A 23,503-nucleotide genomic window follows, 5' to 3' on the forward strand; every position below is an offset into this window, starting at 1 on the left:
AAAAGGTGAGGTGTGAGGTCTTGAGCTAAGTATTAGTCTCCCAGGCAGTGTCTGTCATATCAAAGCAAGTAATTCATTGACAGCTGGAAAATGAGGAAGTGCAAGACAGGGACAGCCAGCACAAAAGAACTTCCCAGAGTAAAACTTGTTACTATTGTGAAAAAGAGGGAGAAGAGTACACAGGAAATTCCAAAACAATTTACAGACGCTCAGAACTCGGACCTGACAGGTGCAAAGGAGCATAACATCTTTAGCTCTGAACTATATAACCTGACCAAAAAAAAGGAAAAATGATGACACATGCTTTATCTATGCCTATTTATCATGCGTGCATGATTCACCACTCGTCTGGTTTTGTAGTGTCAATTTCAGTTCAAATACACGTGCACCTGGCTCCTGAGCGGTCATGCACATTTTACTCGCACATGACAAACAAAAACTCATTTTAATGAATTTCTTTTGTCACCCTTACAACATCGTTAATTCGAGATGTTCCGTAATGCTATCCACCGGTCCGGCAATTGTTCTGTCTTGGGTGGAGCACCTCGCTGGCTCTTAAAATTACCGGTCTGACAAAGAATGGAATGGCTGCCGAAACACCGATCTGCCCAGACAACCAGTTCATTGTCAATTCAGAAAAGTAGGCTATAAGGTGATCTCACTGCACAGCCAAAATATGAGTGAGGCTAATATCATGATCATCACGTTCCTAAAAGTTAGGCCTATAAAAATAGGTAAACAATTGGAAACACTCCACAGGTGAATTTCTTTAAGAAAATTCATGACATTTTCCCGCATTTAATGGATAATCAACTAGTGATGTTATTTCTCGGTAACGCGGGACAGTCTTCCCCTGGCTACATGCAGCCTCTCACCGTTGCGACTCGTTCAAAGCAAGAGGGTGAATGACCGTGGTTACCTACCTGAGCTTGAGGTTAGCCATAAATTCTTCCATGGACACGTTGTCCAGAAGAACAAAATCCGCCTTCCCGAACTCCAAACTTTCGTGTTCAGCCATGCTGTGTTTTATCCAAGACTTGCTTTACAAGACGATAGAAACTATGGTTGATGAAAACGAAAACTTTAGTAGACTTATTTGGACTGCTTCACTGCTAAACAAAAGATAAACAATAGCCCGAGTCCCAGCTGTTCAGTATATTTACGTTATGCTGGCATCTTTGATAGTAAACCAAAGTTTTTCAGCATTGTCCTTACGATGACATTTGTAGAGAGCCACCGCGAAAACAGGCTAGAAAATGTTCATATATTTTCTCATGTTGCAGTGAATTGGCTTGAAAATAGAAACTGGTGTTCCAGACAAACTGAACAAGCTACCGGTTGCGCTCTCGTATTAATTACTAGCTTGCGGATCCCAGAGAGATGTTTGAGAAGCAACTTGCTGCTTCGAGCGAAACCACAATGTTGTAGTCCGTTAAGTCAAACGCCTCTCCATAACCCTTTCCCTGAATTACTTCTGTCTCAGAGAGCATACAGTAGCCTATGTAACGACGAATAATATCCTAACCCGACTCGCCCATGCCCCTCCTCTTTCGGTCTGGCCCGGTGCGGTTGTACCGCTCGCCTCCATCTGTACTTCCCACAGTAGGCTATACAACCACAGCAATACAACTTCAAAGTGGTACAGGTGTGGTGATAAAATAGCGATTTTTATATGTGTGATATGGTTGTTTTCAGGAACTCGAAGATTTCTTGGCCAGATGTCTCCTTGTTGACCATACAAGGCAAGCGTGTACGTTTGTATTTAGTTTGTGCGTCAGTTCACTGTTTAGATTCAAGGCGTTTTATAGAGTAATGTTTTGACATCAGAGTCAAAGAGACAATACTCCCAAAAGGCATATGCTGAGGCAAAAATGTTGATCCAATCGTAATTGTGAATTAATGTATAGTCTGCAGAAAATGGCTTGCCGAGGGTACGCTGTGTCTTTTCCTAAAATTTAGAATTTAACTTTTGTATACCTACCTAGGCGGGGGGGGGGGGGGGGGGATCTTTCCTTAACCATATTTTACTGTGCTGCCATGGCTGAAGTATCGGTTCCTGAAGTACAGTAGCATCTGATCAACGGAGAGCAAAACCACCACCTTGTGTCTGACTGAGGTAATACACTTCTAAAGGCCACAACGCTCAAAAACAGAATGATAAAACAGCTTAGTTCAGAACTTTTAATGTAAAAAAAGCAAAACATCCAATCAGGCACAAAGCAAACAATATACAAATACATTGAGGACACGTGTACTGGAGACAACTGAAGATTGCGTACAGGGCTTTTCTTTGTTTCTCCGTAGCTTATTCTGAATTTAAAGGGAGCTGTGTTAACTGCTAATTTTCTAGAAATAATAATTGCCACCCGCAGGTTGTAGCCACCTCTTTGGAACTATGTGCACAGGTAAGATGTACGTGTATTAAAACAATTTAGAAATCACCTTTTCAGATACATGTGGAAAAAAGTGCAAGACAACCAAACTATATTGTGCATTATTCTTATTTCTTCTGAATCAGCAAAGAACCACCAAATGTGATGGTATTTGATGCAGAGTTTGCCCAGGACTGACCGGTAACGTGAGTCACATAAACCTGAGCACCTTTGCGGAGGGTCGTCATGTATGTGTTAAGACTTCCGACGGAAGTAGGGCTCTTGACAGCTGAATGTGAGACAGTAACCCAGTAACCGTTGATGACCAGCCACAAGTTGGTTGCATTGCCGCTACCCCCGGACTGACTAGAGAAATAGAACTGGTAGACACCGGAGACAGGCACTAGAAACACGCCAGTTTTTTTGTTGAAGGCCTTACCCTCATTAACCAGCACTTTACTGAATCTGATGCGGTTCACCTTTCCCCTCAGACTCCCCGGATACGAGGCGAAGAAGTGGATGACTTGTTTTTTAACTGTTAGAGAGAAATAGACAAACATGTGAGAACAGGTATGACAAGCTTTCCACCATCAATCTTAATGCAGTGGCCTAATTCCTCTAAGATATTAATAATCAATTGCTTACTTTTCCGACGCTTTGCTGCGCAACTGTAAGTGATCTTGTCCCTGCTCACACAGTACTGATTGCTTCCGCATCTTCCACACACAAGAGTGTTAACATCTAAGAAGAGAACATGCAGAGCATTGGGATGGAGATAGAGGGCACCGAGGAACAACATATTGACTATTGGGCCTATGAATGCATCTCACCTGCACAGTAAGCCAGATGACACGCTGTCGGTTTGACAAATCTGTAGACATAATAGTTACCGCGGCAGGCTTTGACCTGGATGGGGTTGGATTTGAAAGCGCAGCACTTGTTCTTCCAGTGTCCGCATACTTTTCTAGTAACAACGCCGTCGCGTATCTTTGGGTGCGCCTGGGTCAGCCAGAGCGGTGCGTGGGTGCCGCAATGGTTCGCTTTGATGCACTTCTCCGGCATCTGGATGCTCCTGCCCCGGTAGTAGAGGCGATACCATCCCTGCCACTTAACCTGACGATCACACTTGACACCCTTGGTGGTGTAGTTGGTGGCCCTCCAGGCCTGGTCCAGTATTTTGTAACGGTAGCAAGGGTCAACGTTGGGACTGCTGTCACCTTCGCCGTCATCTTCATCCTCCCCGTTCAGCCAAAGGTGTGCCGGAATTAACAGTTGAGGACGGCTACCTGTGAATGTCCGCAAGGGCGGTTAGACGCTTATTTTTTACGAATTAATCCAAATGTATTACAATGCACGCAACCATACTCTGATTAACTGTATTGTATTTACTAATTCATCATCAAGATATGCATGTACTGACCTTCTGTCAACGAGGTCACATTTTCATCAATGATCAGCATCTGTGGAAAAAAAAACGATATTATAAACGATATTATATTTATTACAGGCCTATATTAATATACATTGTTTTATACTATTGTATATTAATATATATTATAAAATATTAATTGTTTCTACAGTTTCTACATTTATGTAACACATTTTGTGCTTACTTTAACTTGAAAGGTTCCTCTGCCAGTGATGCTTTATCAATAATTGACTGGTAACTCATGTTAATAAATGACTTACCTGGTCTATGGCATCTTGTTTCTGTTTTAATACGGCTTGTTCACATTTCAGGCTCTCCATCTCCTGTGTAATCACATACCCACACCCAAATGCATGTTAAGAGCACCAGAGCAATCAAATCTACCTTCGTCTTTTATTTGTATATGCAATATGGACCAAAGTAAAATGGTTGAAAAATGAATGAAAAGCAGTGTCTGTTCCAAAATGTTCCAAAATTTGAGCTCAATTGCTAAAAATTGATCTGTTAACCAAGTGCATCATGTTCATGGGTGTTATTCGTGTGAGTGAACATGTTGCGATGTTTGATATACAAAATTAGCTTAAAGGGAAAATACAATACGAGGCAAGCTGAAATCTACAGGCAATTATTTTCAAACACGCTACCTTCTGTAGTGAAGATAGTTGTTTCCATAATGGGTGATCTCCATTTTCCCGAATTTCCATTTCATACTGGAGAGAAATAGCAGTAAAACATAGTGAATTCTTAATCGGTAGGATGACAACACCTTTCCTTTCAAATTCTTATTTCATTGAACTTTGTGATTCTAATGGCAAGCAACTAAATATGTTAATACAATATGATTATGTTCCAATGAAGTAAGTGATTTTAACTTTATTCTTTTTTTTTCTTTTGAGGCTCAGTGGCTCATTTTTAAAAGCTCCCCCATAATTAATTAATTAATTATTTATTAGCAGCAAATGAGCATTTCGTTTTAAGAGAAAGGGCTCTGGGGAAGGCAAATCCATCAGAACATAAACCATCTGATCATGAAAATCAAGAGGACAAGGTACGAGAGTACATTTTAGAGGAATGAAAGGCTGCCAGTCTACTGCCACTGTATATCCCTAGTCACTATATGGAGATAATATATATTTATAGGTGAGAGTTTTGCATAGTGGATTCCCTATGGGGAATGAATATCGGAGAAACTCATACTCACTGGGCCTCGGAGATCCTGAGTGCTTACTATGCTGACGAACAGCACCAGTAGCCCTGAGACATAAAGCACCACCATCTAGAGAGAGCGAAAAGTACCTAAAAGTCAAACTTTTTCTTATATATCTTTAACTAAAACATCTACTTTGAAGTTTACCACAATTATTATTTAGCTATGGTACAGTGTGTACAACTATATAGTACTTAGGTTGAAAGGTCACTTTCTCTTATGAAACAACAACTTACCTCTACTTCTGAAGTGGACCATGCAGGGCAAAAAAAGAGCGCGTTAGGGGTATTAACTCTTTATACCCCTGAATGAGTGGGCATGGCACAACAGACACGCAGGGCTTAATGGTTTCGTTTTCACACCATCCTTCTCTCCTTGCACCTCTCTGGGGGATGAGGCTTAGGGGTTATGAGTCTGGGTGTTACTTCTGTTAGTTTTCACGTACAACATGCAAACGTGGACATGAAATGTTGCCACCGGCTGTTATGAACATGTCCAGTAAGCATATTGCTAACACTAAGTTGTTAAGTGCTGCACTTATTTTCCTCTTTGAGGGTATGGCGTGCACTGAGTATTGTAAAGTCTTGTATTGTGAAGACACCGCCATGTTTCAGAAGGACACTTCTGGACTGAGGCAGAGAGAGACCATGGGGAGAAGTTAAAATGGCTTCTAATGAGTATTTGCAACAGAGACTGCCACAGAAAGTTACTATGGGCAGATAATGATTTATTTAGATTTTATCATTAATATTCAACCCTTCCCCCGTAATGCCACAACATCAAAATGTCTATTTTACAGCCTAGAATGTTGTGCTGTTTTCATCACTATAAATACTGAAAAAAGAAGTATTCATGTAGATTTGGACAACTGCAGAGCTGAGATGCTGGAGGACTTGATGTTTTTATATGCAAGGAAACAGTGAAGGCCTACAACTAATAACCCTAAAATCTTGACACAGAGAACCATGAAAGACTAATACAGTATCTCCTTGGGACAAAATAAGCCTGTTCTCCATAAGAACACTGAGAACACCTCATGAATAAATAATGATGTTTATAGAAACTGACAAATCACACACACACATGTAAGGCAGGATTGAAGAAGCTGAAGAAAGAAGATGCATGTCTCAGTGGACCCAGTTATCTTTATAATACTGCTGACATGATTCCCGCATACAGTATGTATGACATCACTGGAGTGTTTAATCATAAATAACCCACAGGTTCTTTACCACTTCAAACCAAATGAAGCTGGCCATGTGATGCTCTAGAAAATGTGTGATGAAAGACGAGACACATTTCTACGTGCCATTTCTGTGAGCAAGAAAGATCTCTGTTTGTTACTTTTGCGATTCAGAAAAATTCCTTAATTTAATAACATTATTACTGTTAGGACTCCATATTCACTGAGTTATGTGTTGAGTGTTTAGCAGTAGATTCAGAAAAAAGGAGAGAATATGTAGTGTGGGCAACTGGCAGGTGGGGGTTCTCAGAATGACTGCGAGGTGTGTGCATGTGGGTTTGCATGATCTTGACACATTAGCTCTCGCTCATGTAGCCTGCTGGGCGGCTCTGTGCAAATTATTCTGCTTCTTTTCACTCTTATTATTAGCTCTCTTTCTCTCTCTCTCTCTCTCTCTCTCTCTCTCTCTCTCTCTGTCTGTCCCTCTCTCACACACACACACACACACACACAAAGAGAGAGAATGTTCGTGTCTGTGCTTCATGTCACAGCAGACCTTGTAATCTATAGTAATGCTGATATAATTCCCCCATACATTATGTATGATATCACGTCTTTAATCATAAATAAACCACAAATTACATATGTAACCACTGTTTAAATGGCAGTGAAGCACATTATGCTGCCACATCATGCTGTAACAAGTGAAGAAAGATGGATTACAGTAAACAAATACAAAAATAATCCCATACACTATTTGTCAAATTCAGCTAATTGCTCTGCAAGGTCCTCCAGCTGTCCCTTCAGTGTCTTAAAAGTGTGTTCATACACAGTCCTGTCTCTGTTAATGGGAAACAACTACGTGCAGTCCTAAAGCAGCTTTTGAAAATGTCATCCATTTGAAATTTATCACACAAAGCTTACGCTTAGTTTAACTTGACCTTTTTTGCTTGCCTAAGTATCAACTGTGGCCCAGAAACCACACACTCTTTCTTATACACATGCACACAGTTACACACACGCAGGGTAGACAGCTTGTGATGACAGCACAAGTGTGAGATACTGCGGCAACAGTGGAACAACAGTTTTCAGTTAACTCTTCACAGACCACATCGATATAACAGCGTAAAAAGACTTTAAAAAGCCTCAAATGTTTTTGTTCTGATCACTGTGCTCCGAACAGGAGGCTCACTGCAGCAGTTTTGTGGTTGCTTATTAACATCGCCGCAGGGGGGGGAAATGCAGAGAAAATTATGTTTTTGAAAAATGATCTTCTCAAGTGGGTATGACAGTGCATGGCATGTCGCTCCGTAGATTAATGAGAGATTGCTCTTTCCAGATGGTTCTGTGATACCACTCGTGGCCTGCATAAGAAAAGCACATACAATAACAGGAAATGACCACAAGGTGGTAGCATTGATGGTGTTTAGATTGACAGCAAAGGTCTGTTCGACTGGTGAGTCAAAGGCCAATAATGTGTCCTTGTACACAGCTCTGACTAAAGGACTAAAACGAGATCACAACCTTCACAAGGTGACGAATCAGTGTAATGTCACTCTGTAATCAAACCAACGTGGGTATTCTGAACACCAAGTATACGATTCAGTCTTAAACCGGTGCTTAGGAAAGGTTGGCATAAATGTTGGCATATGAGGTATGAAGTAGGTCTCCAAAAACAAGATTTAAGGTGAATTTTCGTTTCTATTATCTGTATTTGAATGCTAGATGCCCTTCATGAATGAAACACTGGATTGAGACTTGTTCCATGTTCAAAGAGCAGCCAGTATCTGCCCTGTGGCTCAGAAACTAATTAAAAATTGAGGTCTGTCTAGTTTAGTTCAGATTGATTTGACATGGACTAAGCTGACAAAAATATATAAATTAAGAGTTAGAGTGGGGGACAGTTCCATGTATAGAATGAGTGAACACCCCCGAAAAATACTCGTTTTATTTGGAGGAAAGATTTAAGCAGTGTTACAACTTAATTCATTAATTTAACGGACCAACAAAGAAGAGTCAAAGGCAAACAAACTGTATTCCCCAATTCAAATCAACTGACAAGCCCCCTCCCCATGTACCCTAACAGAACCAAAGTCACCCACTGTCATCCCCCCTCAGCTAACCCGAAGCAGGGGACTTTTCCACTGCATATAGCTCCTCCTCTCCTCTCTTCTCAGCTATAATAGGTGTATCTATATATATAATAGTGTGTCTATAATGGAGGGGGCTGCGGGGGGTGTTTGGGGGGTAGTGTGTAGTGTGTAGTGTGTGTGGGTGTTTGTGTGGGTTGTCACTGGTAGTCCACCAGAGTGGGCTGCATCATTGCTGTGCAGTGCCTCTCCTCTCTCCCCTAGCTGCATGGCTAGTTTCACATGAGAGGCCGGACACACGCTGCTGAGAGGACAGTGATGAGCTTTGGCTCGGTGGAGCACTCTGGTGGAAGGAGCCCATCTGTGTGACAGTCCTGCATTCCCCTCAGTGGTTAAGGCATGGATACACACCTGCCCCCTGTGAACCGCACAACTGCTCATGAATGTGTGTGTGTGTGTGTGTGTGTGTGTGTGTGTGTGTGTGTGTGTGTGTGTGTGTGTGTGTGTTTATGTGCATGGAGAAATGATAAATATATACGGGAGCACAGCGAAGGAAGAGTGAGACAGAGTGAGACAGACCGAGACGAAAGTACCCAGACGTGAATAAAAAGAAAGGAACAGATGTAGCTCTAGGGTCTCTATGCACATCAAGAGACACTGTTTAGTAAGTGACTTTATCTCATTAGGGACCTGGAACCTTCATCAATCCACTGTTAAACCCCAGACACACTCAGTGTGGTCTCAGAGACACTCTGCAGCCTTACTAGGCCCGGTCCTTCAAGGGCAGACATGAAACACTACCCAGCGAACGGCTGTAAAGTGAGTAGGCCAGCTCTAAAGGGGAGACGTCTTCCACGTCTGATGTCAGTCAGGAGCTTAGTCAGCAAAGCGAAGCACGTGGTGTGTGAAGGCACCCCAGTATGGTCAGCCTGGCAGTAAACACAAGCTATAGCCTTGCTGTGTATGTGTACATGCTGTGCATGTGTCATGCCTGACCAAGTTCAGTAGGTCACCTACTTTAAGGTCACCCACATACAGTACTGGAATACATATAACTCTTTAGGTTAACATTTAAAAAATATGGCTTGTTTTGGATCAATCTTTACAATACTTTATACCTCACACACATAATGCAAGGTTTGAAGTTATGTAAACATCACTAGCTCATCTTTAACTGTAAGAATTTCAACTGATATACAGATATAAATCCTGTAAAATGTGTTGAACAGTCAAAGGTGCAAAGTCTGCAAACAGGAAGTGGTAGTTAGTCTTTGACGGGTTTATGGCATGTTTCTGTGGCCAGCTGACATACGTGGAGGTGGAAAGCAGGGCAATAATCCACCAGCACGTCTGCCATTTATTATGACAACAGGTCCGCTGTTATACAACCTTTTTACAACGGAGAGCTCTGAGGCTGCTTGACATTGTATCAGCGCTCCGGATGTTATCTACAGTATCTAGGCCTGTGGTTTCCTAGGCTTTTCATGGCAGCCCCCCCCCACTCACACCAACACCACTGTGCGAAGATTGAGGCGCTCATATAGCCTATTACCTGGTTTACATAAATAAATAAAAAACAGATGCTTATCAGCTGTTACATAGCTTTCCTTAAACATTGGTTCAACATTTGAGCAGCCAACATTTTCAGTTTAGTTTCATCAATAAGTTAACAGCTGATTTTTGAACATTTTATCAGAGCTTTTGTTTAATGGATCAAATCTGTAAAAAAAAAAAAATGTATGATTGGTTATGTAATGTTCCATTCTTTGGACAGGTTCCTGTTGGGCGCATGTCCGTTGCATTAATACTTAGGCTAGCTATCCTTTCTTACATATAGGCTAAATGGTAGGCCCTGACCATATTATATAAGTACAAAGTAGGCTATAACTCATCACCAAATAGGTAAGTTACAGTCTACTATGCTAAAAGAGCACTGCCATACTTAATTTGACCAATAGTTGATTGTTAAGGCTTCTTGTTCTATATCTCTTTCCCCCGCCCCCGCTGGACCTCTGCAACTCTCTAACCCCATTGGGAACCACTGACACTGGCACTGATAACTGTATAGGTTTTTCCATTCACACACGCACTCAACACCCTCTCTCGCTGTTTACTTCCAGCTACTGTGGCCTCTGCCTCAGTGGGCTCTCGCCCAATACTTAACTACCCAGCCTGCACCTGTTCTACACACCCTCCCCTCCCCCACCTTCCTAGAACCCTTCCCTATCTCCACAGTCTCCAAGCATACCCCAGTATCACTGTATGGGGAGGGTGACTAATAGCCAGTGGATTGAAAGAGGGCAGTGACAGGACCAGATGACTAACCCCGGGGGGTTCATTCAGGGAAAACCAGGAGGCAACTGAAGCCCAACCGATACTGACAGAATACTGCTACAGCAGTAGTGCCATCATTTAAGTCCCTCTATAGTACATCAGAGCCGATATCATTTTACATGCTACCATACACAGACCCCATATCACTAAGTACTAGATCATGACAAAAATCGCTCTTGTTTTTAAAACACCAGATAAAATCACTTTAATCACTTGGAAATGTTTATTTACACATCATCAACACTTGGAAAATAGATTCACTTTTTGGAACAAAAATAAGAACAACATTTTCTGTGTTACACACACACAAAAATAACAACAGTCAATCCTCTGGAATTCTGAACAGGAGTATAACGTGCATGGTCCACACTTAAAACAGTGACATTTAGGCTCTCTATGAGAAGGCACATAAGGAGACAAAGAGATGAAAGGCCCACGTGTCGCACTTACAGTACTACAGGTCATGGCTTTAAAAGGTAACAATGGCGACACACATCCCCACTAAACTGAGGTAGTTTACGCAGAAAGCTACGGGTTCTCTGCTAGTCTTTTTTGCCTGGTCTACAGCAAACAGGCTGACATGCTACAATTATTTGTGAGAAGTACTTGATATCCATAGTCTATCCAGTGCATTGAACAGCAGTAGCAATAAAATAAAATAAAATAAAAACAAATAACATTTGTTTTGTCATGCTTTTAAAAAGGCTGCATGCATTTTTGAGCAGACCAAGTATAACACATTGGAGGAAAATGGAGGAGGTTGGGGAGGTAGGGTGTACCGACGCTGTGGTTGCTACAAAGAGAAGCTACGAAGGACCTGGTGTTGACAAGAAGGCATTCCGCTTCGCTGGGGGCACGTGGATCTTATCAAGTCTTTTGGAGTTACAGGTCAACTTGGCAGCGAATGAAGTGGGTCGGATTGTGGAGGGAGAGACAGGCTTGGATTTTGGCAGTATTACCAAATGAGCTTGAACAAATATAGCTGACGTGTTGGTCAACAGACTGGCTAGACTAGAGTACAGTAGAACTCCAATTTAAACAAAGGACAAGGGGTAAGACGGTCTGCATTTAAAGCAGGCCCTTATCCAGCACAGTTAACTTTGTGATAGATGCAGAGATTGTAGAGTACTGCTATTTTTGTCTTTAGACCAGTCATAAAAATCACCAATTACAAAAGGACAGGTGCTTTTGGCCATGATTCAGAGAAAATGAACTCTAGAATCTCAGAACATATTTCTTTGATCACTTCAAAGGGGAGACCTTCTCTTTTCCATTCTGTTCAGTTCTTTTTTCCCTACGTAAGTCTTTCCATCCTTAATTATACGGTGCCTGTAGAAAGACACACTTCTTTTTCTTTCATTCCTATCCCTGACCAACTCTCAAATGAAACGATTAGATCAAAGGTTGGTGTCTTCTATCAGAGCGCTGAATCGGAGATCGCTCAGGCCTTAAAAATGCCAAGCTGTTGGAGTAAAATCTCCATCGCATTTCACAACCTACGCACAGGTTTCTCCCTACAAACAGCTAAGCATGCCGAGGCTGCTTTGACATGGTTCCACCAGTCTCACCAGTAAAGGCACCCCAGGGAATTCTTTCTTCTCCCACAGAATCCCAAACTAACTCCAATAACGTGGATAGTGTTAAACAAGAAAGCTCCGTTGTGCTTCTAATCAAATATGCATGTCAACTGACATGTGTCCCTGGTCTTTCATTCCTATGAAAGAAATACTGAGAGGATTGTTAAGTAAATATGTACTTTCAGGCTGGGAGAAGTAAAGGTCATTTTGTGGATGGAGGGGATCAAGTGACGTCACTAGAAGTAGCTGATACCACTAAGTAACCGCTTTAATTTGAATCTGGGAAAGCTAAACCCATGATTACCTCACCCTAACAGGGCACTGTCCTGAAGTATCTACCCCCAAAGCCCATCGGTCCGGTCTGGCCTGGCTCATAGCAGGATCCCCTGCTAGCAAATCTGACACTCGGTTACGGGGTTTTGTTTTCTCATTTGGCCAGACGGAACACGGCGAGGTCCAGAGGCTCTCTGGTGGGCACGCACCAGTCGTCGGCCATTTGGCTGACTTTGTAGTTACGCTTGGCTGTCTTGTTGTACACCGGTAGTCTCTCCACAGAATCAGTGGACAAGGCCTGTACAGGAGAGAGACAACAGGACATTAAATATACGTTCGCTATGAATGATATATGGGTTACTATCAGAATTAAATCCATATGAAAATATGACTTGACAAATATATTCTTGTAAGATGTAATATTCATTTGTTTTTTTCTTCCAAATTAGATTATTAATGAAACTATTATTCAATATGTGATTAAACCCATAAAGTGCATGTATTACTAGATCTATTACCTTCAGGTGAATGATGGCATCAGTTCCATAACCTTCCATTGAGTAGAGCTGGAGGTCTCCCTGGAAATACTGGGCATAGAGACGAGAAATGGGCAGACCGTAGCCAAAGCCAGCCTGCAGACAGCGGAACAAGGAGAGGGTGAACACTAAACACTGCTGGCATGAACAACTGAGGCCAGGACACTGGGTTCCAACCCGAGCTTTTGTACTGGCAAAACAAACCTGTACCACATTTCTTTCCATTTTAATGTATTTTAATTCATTTTTAATTAATTTCCCCCTTTGGAATCAATTAAGTTATTCCTATCTTGTATGTGCTACTTATCTGTCTTAATAAAAAGCTTGGTTACGCTGTAAGGTCGTATGGGAAAAAAAAACATTATGGTATGTTATGACCTTTGTTTGACCCTCGAGTGACTGAAATTTAAGTACACTTAAATGCTTAAATCTGAAACACATATATGGGCAGCTAGTGATAACACAGGTCCATCTTTAAACCTAAAATTCTTATCTGTGTATACGTGGAATAGATTGATCATAACAGGCATACTGCTAACAGTGATCTGTGACTGAGGGGCTCAGGGGGAGCAAGAGGGTGTTTACCAGAGGAGGCCGGTCATAGGGGCCAAACTGTGGAGCGGGAGCAGTGGAGTACATGTAGCTGAAGAGTTTCTCCATCTTCCTGAAGGGCACTCCGCCACCACGGTCACTTACCTAATCAGAAAGAAGAAAGAGATAGATATATAGATAGATAGAGAGAGAGATAGAGAGAAAGAAAGAAAGAAAGCACAAGCAAACTCATTCAGTTACTGTGGTAACAACTCGCCGTCACTGACAGACAGTCAGGTGGGGCGATGATGGTTGCCGCTGAGCCAAGGGCAGAGCGCTGGTCAGGGGCGAGGCAGACTCTCCATTATGCATGTTGTCAAGGTAACCACACAACAAGGCCACCCTGTGCTGTTCCATTGTGTTAAATCAGCACAGCAGGTGCTCTGTACAGTTCCGCACCACTCACAACAAGGGCCTCACAACAGTACAGCCTCTGGTTTCACCCAGACGGGGTTAACTGCCTTTTCACAAAGCCCCTCAATGCATCCTCAATTGTGCTAATCTTACCTAAGACTATCAGCTGGAGTCAAAATGAAAGAATCGCCAAAATTAATGAGGCTTACATAATCTCATTATAAGATTCTGGTGGAAGTGACACTGGTGGTGAGGAAAGCCTCATAAGCATGGATTTGTACAGCTATTGTGTATTACGGATTCTCGAATGCACTCATGCAGAACAGTTCTCCTTTGCAGCTAAACGTTTGTTACACATTAACAATATAAATGTATGAAAATATACTGGCAGCTGTAGGAAATAACTATGTCACTATGTACCAGTTGATGACTTCCCTGTACAACATGTTACATATTAGTTATGTTTAACAATAACATGAAAAAAAAAGGTTTCGTGTTTCCCTTCAGATAATTTAAAAGGGCAAAAAAACGAAATGTTGGCTCACTTTAATAGACAAGTCCTCCCCTCCGATTGCCACCATAACTTCAACAGGTGGCAGGGTGCTGTTCTTGTGGTTTTCAATGGTGGCTCTCATGGCGTTCTGCAGAACAGAGGAAAAACCAGGTTGTCACACCGCAGTCTTTGGGCAGTCCTCCACATCTTTCACTGCAGTCGTGAACAGTGTCTTAAGATGAAACGTACCTTAAATAACTCAAACAGCATGTGATAGAGATGGGAAGGCACGTAAACCATATTTATGGACTCCATCCTGTTTTTAGCTGTAACAGACCCAAAAAACAAAACAATTTTAGTTAGCAATGGTGTGATTTTATCACTGATTATCTGATTTCTGTAGGGTTTTTTAGTCATCTCAAATCAAGAGCTGCGGGAATTCAAACAAACATAGCTGTTAAAGGTGTTCTTCAAGGAACAGTACCCACAGTGTAAATATTGGCCAAGCCAGTCAACCAAAGAAACTCCCGCATTGCTTCTGCATGAGAGGGTCAACTCATCATCGAAGCATTACACGAATATATACAAACACACCCTCCACAGACTACGGAATAATGCGATGGACAAAAGTGTATAAATGAACCATCAGGCTCAGTTCCAACGATTTACATTGCTTACTGTGTACTGCCTCGTTTTTTCTGTGAGAAACAATACAATACAAAATAATAATAAAACTTCACTCACTGTTTAGTTCTTTCAAGACAAGATCAGGAGAGATGACGTAATACTGTTCACAAAGTGCCTTGGCATTTTCATAAGAATCTGTGGAAAGAAAATAGCTTATTGTATATAATTTTTTAAAACAACAACATTTAGGTTTTTCTAGTAAAACCAGTTTAACAACTGGTGGGTTACAGAAGATAGCATGTTAAAGGTCACAAACTGCAACTTTAATTCAGATACAAATAAAGTGACGAATAACCCCCCCCTATCATTTCCAACCTAGACAAAACTGTAATGCTAAAAACGTTCTAACAGTACAGCAAATAAGGTTTAAACTCTTTTGACACTTTTCTTGACAACTGAACGTTTCAAACATCAGGGAGAGGCATTGCACAGGTTAGAAGGGCCCTTTCTTACCTCGGACAACCTCTGTCACAGAGCAGTGAGGGTCGATGCTCCCAATTGCGCTGGGGTCAACTGGTTTCATTTCTCCATCAAAGACAAGAGCTGTAAGGGCAAATCATTGGTTTTACCAAATAGGAATAACAAGGTCCAAGGAGGAGGAATCCCAAAGGAATCCCAACGTTTCCCTTTAACGTGGACCATGGAAACCTCTAAGACAAAGGAGAACTCACTGTGCTGGTTGATGAGCATTCGGATGGATATTCGGCTCATGTAGAGGCGGTCCAGGAAGTACTGGATATTCTGATTGGTGATTGGATCCTGGCCGAAGGCTTCCTTGTACTCAAGAACCCCCTGAGCCATGGTGGGGACCACATCATTGTGCCTGTTCCTGATATTCATCAGCGTGGTCACAAACCTACGACAGAAGTCACTCAGTGATGTTACACATCTTGCTTCTGAGAAACCAGGAATAATTTGTTTTTATGCAGGTTATATCTGTAGTTGACTGGCATTGTCAAAAGGAGGGACACGTAAGCAAAACTGACTCAATCATGAAAACTCACTCTGCCAAAACACTGTGGTCATCAGGTGACTTTTCCAGGAACTCCAGAATATCCACCAAGCTTTGAATATACCTGGAAAGGTTAGAGGCAGATTGACTGGGTAAGCATACATAATACAAACACTGTCAGAGACTGCTCTTCTTATAGTCATGTTTATATAAGGAACATCCTTTCTTGGCCCGAACAAATAACAGACACTCTCTCCAAGAGGTGGTCATAAAAAAACTCAGCATGTCTGTTCCATGAACTGATAATGTGTATTGTGTATACAGTATGACGTGGAACATGTTGTTCCCTCTCTAGTGTCTTTCATAAACGGTCTCGCGAACTCCCCCATAGGCCACGATAATCTCCTCTGCTTCATGTTTATGTCTCATGATGACTCATTCAACGGATAACGGTGCAGACTAGACAACACTAGTAGGTGCATATCTCCAGGAGCATTTTACATTACCGTGACAATGCCCACAAGCAGAAGGTTCGAGCTGAAACGTCTGGCTTGTGCCACGACTCCCATAAAAATATCCACGGATCGCTTAACAAACGGAAGACTGGAGTTGACATGATCAGTAGAGTTGACTAGATCAGTAGTGCTAGAAACTAGGACAGAGTTCACCACCACTAGCTCCCTCCTGGAATGTAGGGCAGGGGGCCCCGTGCCTAGACGTCAACAACATTGTTTGGATTAAGTTTTTATTTATAGTCCAACAGGTATGTGATGAGCAATGAGTGACGTATTTCCCTGAAGAACTGAATGTCTGTTCTATTTTCTCATACAGTGTCACACACTGTCACTTGAGTCTTTGGATTTCACGTACCAACTTTGGACCATTTGTACTGACGGGGTCGTAAGCAACCGATCGGGGAGTAAATTGATTTCTTTCATGATGTTGGAGAGCCGCACGGGTAATTCCTGCCTGAGGAATACGAATGATGTCTTCTCACATGCATTAGAAGAACCTGAAATTGACAATGACAATGTGATGAGGGCGGTAATCAATACATTCGATTGTTAGTTTACATAGGCTAATAGCTGTAGCATCAAGCTAACTTATACCCAAATCGTACGATTTATTATGGTCTCATTAACAAGACAAATATACAAATAATTGGCCAAGATGGTGTGTGATGTACACAATACTATCATTATTAATGCGACCTTCTAGCTCATCAAATCTAGCCATCAGTTTAACTTGCTGAACCTTCAACACTACATGACGCAATACCCTGGGAGTGTTAACACATCCATCGCACTGAGTGGAAATCTGGATCTGCTCATTTTGTTTATGGCAAATACCAATACATAGACTTTACACACATTACAGAGCACTGGTCGGTTTCAAAACTTACACTGAAACTATTACAAAATTAGCCTGGTCTATAGCATACAACGCATCTGGATCATGGTTCACATGCCTGTGAGCTAGAGGCTTAATGATAACTGTAGGTTTTCTAACCATGATTCTTAGCTTTATTGTTAGGCTTGGTATGAACTAAAGATATTGTAGACTAAGTCAGACGTTAATGAATGTTCATCCTACTCACCAAAGTCGATGAACTGTTTCATTGAAATTGGAGATGGCGAAAATTTGGAAAAATGTTCAATATGTTTTGGCACATTTGCCAACGCGGCGTTCTTCATTATAAACCTAACGAACTTCATTGTCAGAGTTGTTACGCTGGTTACGTTTCAAAACACAAAAGCTATAGCGATCGCCTACTTGTCAGCTAACGTAGCAGGCAAGCTCACTGCCGCAGTCAAGTAATCAAACAGTAATTGTTATGTATTGACTGCTCCACAGAGGCACATGTTTGACCAAAGCCCAGCCCACCAATTCCCACTTTGACCAATAGGACGATGCGGCAGAGTTGAGTTCCCAACTTGGCGACTTTGTCGCTATATCTGGCGACTTTCCAGACCCCCTTGGCGACTTAATTAGCAAAAAGCGACTAGCGACAAATTTAACGACTTTTTTTGTCATTTGGTGGATTATTGTGTTGACAAAGCACTGAAAAAGCATCTCACATATCGCGTTCTGCAGTTCAACCGTACAACCGAGCTCACGAGAGTTGAGTACAGCGAGGGCTGTAGTCGTCTCCTTTCCACTCACACAGGGCCTGCGCGGCCAGTCTGACTAGATAGCAGCAAAATATTAGAACTTTGTATTCGCGCACACATTTTACCTCTCAGAATTGATGCCAATTGATGACTGAGAAACTGTATACGCAGTTGAGAGACGAAATATGCTAAATGAACACCGAATCTTTTCTATTTCTTATGTAAAGTAGTATTTATTGTTACACCAGGTTTTTATTGCTCTTAGCTTGACTGTTCTCTCCCTTGTACGTCGCTTTGGACAAAGGACTAAATGTAAATGTCGTCCGGATTTGGCCCGATTGTAGAAACAGCTAATGTTTTGTAGTGATGTTGCAGCACTGTAGGCCCATGACACTGTGGGGGCAATTATTGTTCTCTGATACAGTTAACTGTTTACACTTTTGACTTTCTTCTGCCAAGATTATCATGCGGTCCTATTGGTAACTGCAGGGACAAAGCATTTCCTACCCACTGTATTTAATAGCCTAACTCCATTGCTGGGCACACAATGTTCCTCTGTGAATCTGATGGACCACCTCCAGCCTTATGTAACCCAGGGTTATCTCGACAACAGCATGGTCAACCATGCATATTTTATGTCCTCCGCCCAATTAGAAATAAAAAAAATGCTCTGAACATTCCAATCACACCCAACACCAGCTAAACATGGAAAACATTTGTGCACGCTAGGCCTATGTATGTTTTCTAAAGTGTTGTCAACTTGTGTATTTAAAAAAGAACTGCAAACAGAAACACCAAAACAGAGATACACAGGAGCATCATCCAGGAGCAAGATTTCCCCCTGGCATAGATGACACATAGGCTTGTGTTTTGATGTGCTTCTGCCATGACAGATTTATTAAACAGTCTCTACAAACACAAATTAGTATTGATACTGGTTGTCGATAAAGGGCTGTTAATCTTTGTAAATCACTGCCATCATGTGGCAAACAGTGGGAAACAAAACGGGACCCTCCCTGTGCTTGGCAAACTGGGTTCTTAGGTTGCTTTATTTAAAAAATATCTCTATGTAAATATATGTGCTTGTAATATATAGATGATTTACATTGATGCACACTTTTCAACTTTCCTTTTTGCTCTGGATTACAGATCGCCCCGCCTGCCTCACCATGCAGAGATAGAGAGAGAAGACCAAAACAAGGCCAAATGGCTCCGTCTTGTTTCCCATTTGCATTTAATGGCTTCTCTGTGATTTAGCCCACATAGCCTGAAACAAGACTGGTACATTTCCACTCTCCCCCTGGAGTATCTACCCAGCCCCCGCACTCACATCCCCAACCTGTGAACTGCCCTGGTTGTTATGTCACACTAATGGGCTAGCCTCTGCATTTCACCAATGCCTTGGTAATTGTTCCCCCATAAGCTTGTTTGGGTGGGAAGTTAGGAGCCAAAGCTCAGTGGAAATTTCCTCTGTGGCTGAGCAGGGGGAGCCAGTGGCCCGCTTTTGTCCCGAAGCCCTTCTCTCTCATACAGCACTTTTCAACCGACGTGATCAATCATTTTGTGTGGCTTCATAGCTGAAGAGAGAGAGAGAGTTAGAAAGAGAGAGAGAGAATGAGAGAGAGAGGGGGGTGGGGGGGTTGAAGCGACTGAGTGGAGAATCAGAATTGGTTTTATCGACCGACAACTGAGGCATGCCATCACAGCTGGTGCCTAGACTGGTTGCTGTTATGTTACTGTATTTATTTATCTATTTGTTTATGTTTTTCACATTTCTGGAATCATTGTTAATTTTCTATAGATGAAGCACATCAAACCATAAACACAAAACGGAAATCCCTATGAATCTACTGTAGCCTACTGCTATGTTAAACATTAACTACTAACTAATTGTAACTTCTCACAGTTTTGTAGAATCAATTAGAATGATGCACTTCATTGACAACTATCTTCAGTAGGCATGTCTGGCATGTTGTGCTATGTGCAGTGTGCACTGCACAGTCTGCTGGTAAGGTTTGTTGTAGTCCATATGTACATACAAATACAGTATTCAATGATTTGCATAGGAAATACATTTTGTCAAACCAAAGCAAACAATCTCTATTCTCAATCAACACAACCACGTTCAGTGCTCTCAGAACACAAAGATCATAAATTACATAAATCACAAACTATACACTACTATTCACTGAAGTATCCACAGCTATTCCCAAATTCTGACATTTACATTTACATTTAGTCATTTAGCAAATGCTTTTATCCAATGCGACGTACCAAGGAGTTGTTGGAATTCTTGGAATTCTTGCTCTTCTTACTGCTAAATGGACCACAATCACGACCCCAAATTACTTCTGGTAAGAAGGCCAAATAATGCCATCATAGCTTCTTACATTCTATGTATTGATTACAGATTCAGCTAGGTAAAGAAACCACAGTCTTTATTTTTTCATTTCAGTACTAATAATGCATAACGCCTAGGGAGCACACAAACTGATGCACATCAGCTTTTTCAGCATCTTGTGTAGTAGGTCTGTCATCATTTTGTTTTTGCAAAGGTCACTCTGTAGCTATAAAACTAAGCTCTGTTCACATTCACATGCTGGTACCAATTCAAACTGTAGGTCTCTGATGGCTACTGAACATGTCAATTTTTACAGTGTTTATAGTTGTTTTATTGACAGCAATTACAAATAAGACAAAAAAAAAAAAAATAAGAGGTCATTCAGCCATTCAATTCTAGGTACTCGTGCTCCAGTGGGTAGCTAGCTGGCTGTTACCCCAAAATTCTGCCTAATCTGTATGGGTATCTAACAAACATTTATTGTTTAAAAAGATTGTTTGTTCATTTCAATTGAATGTTACTATTCTTCTTTATTAAGTATAAAAAGAAAGACTAGCAAGGTGATGTAAAATGAAGAATTGCTTGAAACTTGGAGAAAAGAACATTGCAATAAAGTAGCAAAACAAAATCAGAGCAAGATAGTTACACCGAAGATCTATTTTGTATTATACTGCACTCTAGTGGACAAAAAACACACAGCAATCCTTTAAAAGGCTCTCATTTAATCAAACCAGTGTCTTACATGAACATCAGATCTTGTGTCATGTATTTACAGACAAAAACTAGCATGAGTGTGGTCTCCATCCCTTACATGTGTCTGCTACTACACCTTCTAGCTCTTTCTGAGTAGTGTAGGTTATAACCATATACAACTTACACATGGCCACTTCTCATGTTGAAGAAAGTGAAAAACATAATTGCAAACTGAGTCCGAGTAAGTGAAAAAGACACACATGTTGAAATGAATCAGGATATTGATTTAATCGTTTTGCGGGGTTTCAAACACATTTTGTGTATTGTTGTATCATTGTGCTCATTGTGATGACAAGTGCAAGGGTTTGTAATTTGGAGAAACAAGAGGTCAAGAGAGCAAGGACCTACACTTCAGTCCCGGTCCTGTATTCTTCTCTCTACGTCATCTCCCTTTCTCCCTCTCTGAGCGTACTGGGTCACAAAGGTGAATTGTAGAATAGTCAGGCAATGGTGCACATGGTGCAAGTGTGGATTGTAGTCAGGCAAGCATTGGCCTGCGTACATATAGCATTCGTTTACCGTCGCTGACAAGCAAAGAAGGTATTGTGTCTTTAATTTATTTGTCTAATTATAACAAACATAAATGACAAAAAATATTGTCATACATTTACATGACAGGATACTACTGTCGTAATAGGAAAACATTTACTTATGATATGTTTCTTCACCTCGACGGTGACGCTCCAATCAGCGCCACGAGAATCTTCACCAATCCAACGCAGAACAGTGTGATCTCCCACATCGAGCGCTGCTGAGAAGAACTGCTCCACTGACAGCGAACTGGGAACAGCAGGCGAGATCAGCTGGCATCCAACACTGAACAAACCAGCACTTTCCGGGTGCCCTACCCGAGCTATGGCATTCACGGACCGATCAATGGGAAGACGTGAGTATTGTCACGTTTAATCTGGGTTTTCTTGCTGGTATGGAAGCGAACCCGAGAGCACCATGGAGTCTTTTCGGAGTATGTAACCAAACGTGCAGAGGCAGACAGCGCACCGTGTATACAGCCATGTTCCAAGATGATGCCTCATCAAAGCACCGTGCATTGGGGAAACAATAGGGGCAAATGTGTGCCAGCTGTGTTGTCTTGCAGGGATTGGCATGACTCGTGCGATTTTGTCCTTGGACGACTGTTGACATGAATCGAACATAAATTTGCGCTGTAGTTGAACAAAACCGTATTTCTTCTTAAAGGAGACGCTTGCGGTTAGCAGGATCAGCACCATCTGTGTGGAGTTTGGCAATCGACTCAAACCTCAGAACTTCATGAGGGGGTTAAAAATGTAAAGCCTCTGTCAGGGACCTATTTGAATTATCCTGTAGTTTTAAGCATTGTCCATAATTTGGCTTTTTTTTGTTTTGCTCGGAACCGTGGTATTGTGAGTAAAACAAGTCTGTTGTTGTGTTTTATTCAGACTTGACATATACCTAAACGATGTTATCTCTTTAGTAAGGTCACAGAAGGTTTGCCGTTAATTAATAAGACAGGTCGAGAGAAAGCCTTTTGAGAGATTGCCCGCTCCTCTGGCTAGATTTCCCCTCTTGACTCATGTCAGGGCTTTCAGCGTATCAAGGAATGCGTGCCAGATTGAGAAATGACAGGGCATGATGGATCGGCGCAAAGGCATTTGGCTTGAGACCGTTTACCTTTGTGTCAGCTGATCTGCAATCATAACTCATGCCCATTGATCTGCACCATACGTCAGCAAGCAAGGACTCAATTCCATGACAAAACAAGCAGCGGTTGGACCAAAACAGAATCAGACGGGCGTGACACGCTTGTAGTTTATCATCAAAATTAAAACAATATACCGTCATGCCGAGTTATTTAGATGCCCAACAAAACCTTTAAAGATTAATTTAGCACATAAAGCAAACAGACACAACATCATGTGTCTCTGTTGTTTCCTCCGTGTTGACCCCTCTGTTTTAAATCTGTAAAACACGTGAGCAATTGAGACATAGCTGATAATGGACAGCACCGTGGTCCTGAAATGCATCTTTCTGAAACGTACACGGTAACATTGTAAGCCTAAATTTCGTGTTGCAAGAGCTGTTTATGTGCTCAGAGTGAACGTGAAATGGCAGGGAACTGTTTTGTAAATAAACTAAAGCTTTTAATGAAGATAAACATGAAAAGCCAAACTCATAATACCCTTGTTCTACATTAATATTTTCTCAAAACACACTGCTAGATAGCACACTTTATCTTAACTG

The 23,503-nt window shown here is 41.6% G+C and overlaps 4 protein-coding genes across 7 annotated transcripts in view; 1 reads left to right on the top strand and 3 right to left on the bottom strand.

Moving 5' to 3' along the window:
• Positions 1-1,509, bottom strand: part of myo1d (myosin 1D) — a 79,966-nt gene extending 78,457 nt beyond the window's left edge. Inside the window, exon 1 of the mRNA XM_031561353.2 lies at positions 924-1,509. Within this exon, the coding sequence (XP_031417213.1) occupies positions 924-1,018 (95 nt within the window). The 5' untranslated portion in view covers positions 1,019-1,509. The remainder of the gene's footprint in view (positions 1-923) is intronic.
• A 658-nt stretch (positions 1,510-2,167) lies between these two features.
• Positions 2,168-5,380, bottom strand: LOC116218784. Its single transcript, XM_031561543.2, has 8 exons — positions 5,245-5,380; positions 5,003-5,077; positions 4,446-4,511; positions 4,062-4,124; positions 3,793-3,832; positions 3,203-3,658; positions 3,018-3,113; positions 2,168-2,907 (listed from the first exon to the last, which is right to left on the bottom strand). The coding sequence occupies exons 2-8, from the start codon at positions 5,075-5,077 to the stop codon at positions 2,501-2,503; spliced, it is 1,203 nt and encodes a 400-aa protein (XP_031417403.1). The 5' UTR covers positions 5,245-5,380; the 3' UTR covers positions 2,168-2,500.
• A 5,411-nt stretch (positions 5,381-10,791) lies between these two features.
• pdk2a (pyruvate dehydrogenase kinase 2a) lies at positions 10,792-17,912 on the bottom strand. Its single transcript, XM_012814670.3, has 11 exons — positions 17,676-17,912; positions 16,949-17,090; positions 16,131-16,202; positions 15,798-15,982; positions 15,580-15,669; positions 15,184-15,261; positions 14,689-14,765; positions 14,492-14,587; positions 13,587-13,697; positions 12,984-13,097; positions 10,792-12,763 (listed from the first exon to the last, which is right to left on the bottom strand). Exons 1-11 carry the CDS (start codon positions 17,791-17,793, stop codon positions 12,620-12,622), a joined length of 1,227 nt encoding a protein of 408 aa, XP_012670124.1. The 5' UTR covers positions 17,794-17,912; the 3' UTR covers positions 10,792-12,619.
• A 1,918-nt stretch (positions 17,913-19,830) lies between these two features.
• tbkbp1 (TBK1 binding protein 1) overlaps positions 19,831-23,503 on the top strand; it is a 51,079-nt gene continuing 47,406 nt past the window's right edge. For 3 of the 4 annotated variants that reach the window (XM_031561116.2, XM_031561118.2, XM_031561120.2), the window contains exons 1-2: positions 19,831-21,823; positions 21,975-22,169. The gene's annotated coding sequence lies outside the window, so the exon portion shown is untranslated. Of the gene's footprint in view, positions 21,824-21,960; positions 22,170-23,503 lie in introns of those variants that run through there. The other variant, XM_031561117.1, reaches the window with a different exon arrangement.

This window comes from Clupea harengus, chromosome 23, assembly GCF_900700415.2.
Source record: "Clupea harengus chromosome 23, Ch_v2.0.2, whole genome shotgun sequence".
Classification (NCBI taxonomy): Eukaryota; Metazoa; Chordata; class Actinopteri; order Clupeiformes; family Clupeidae; genus Clupea; species Clupea harengus.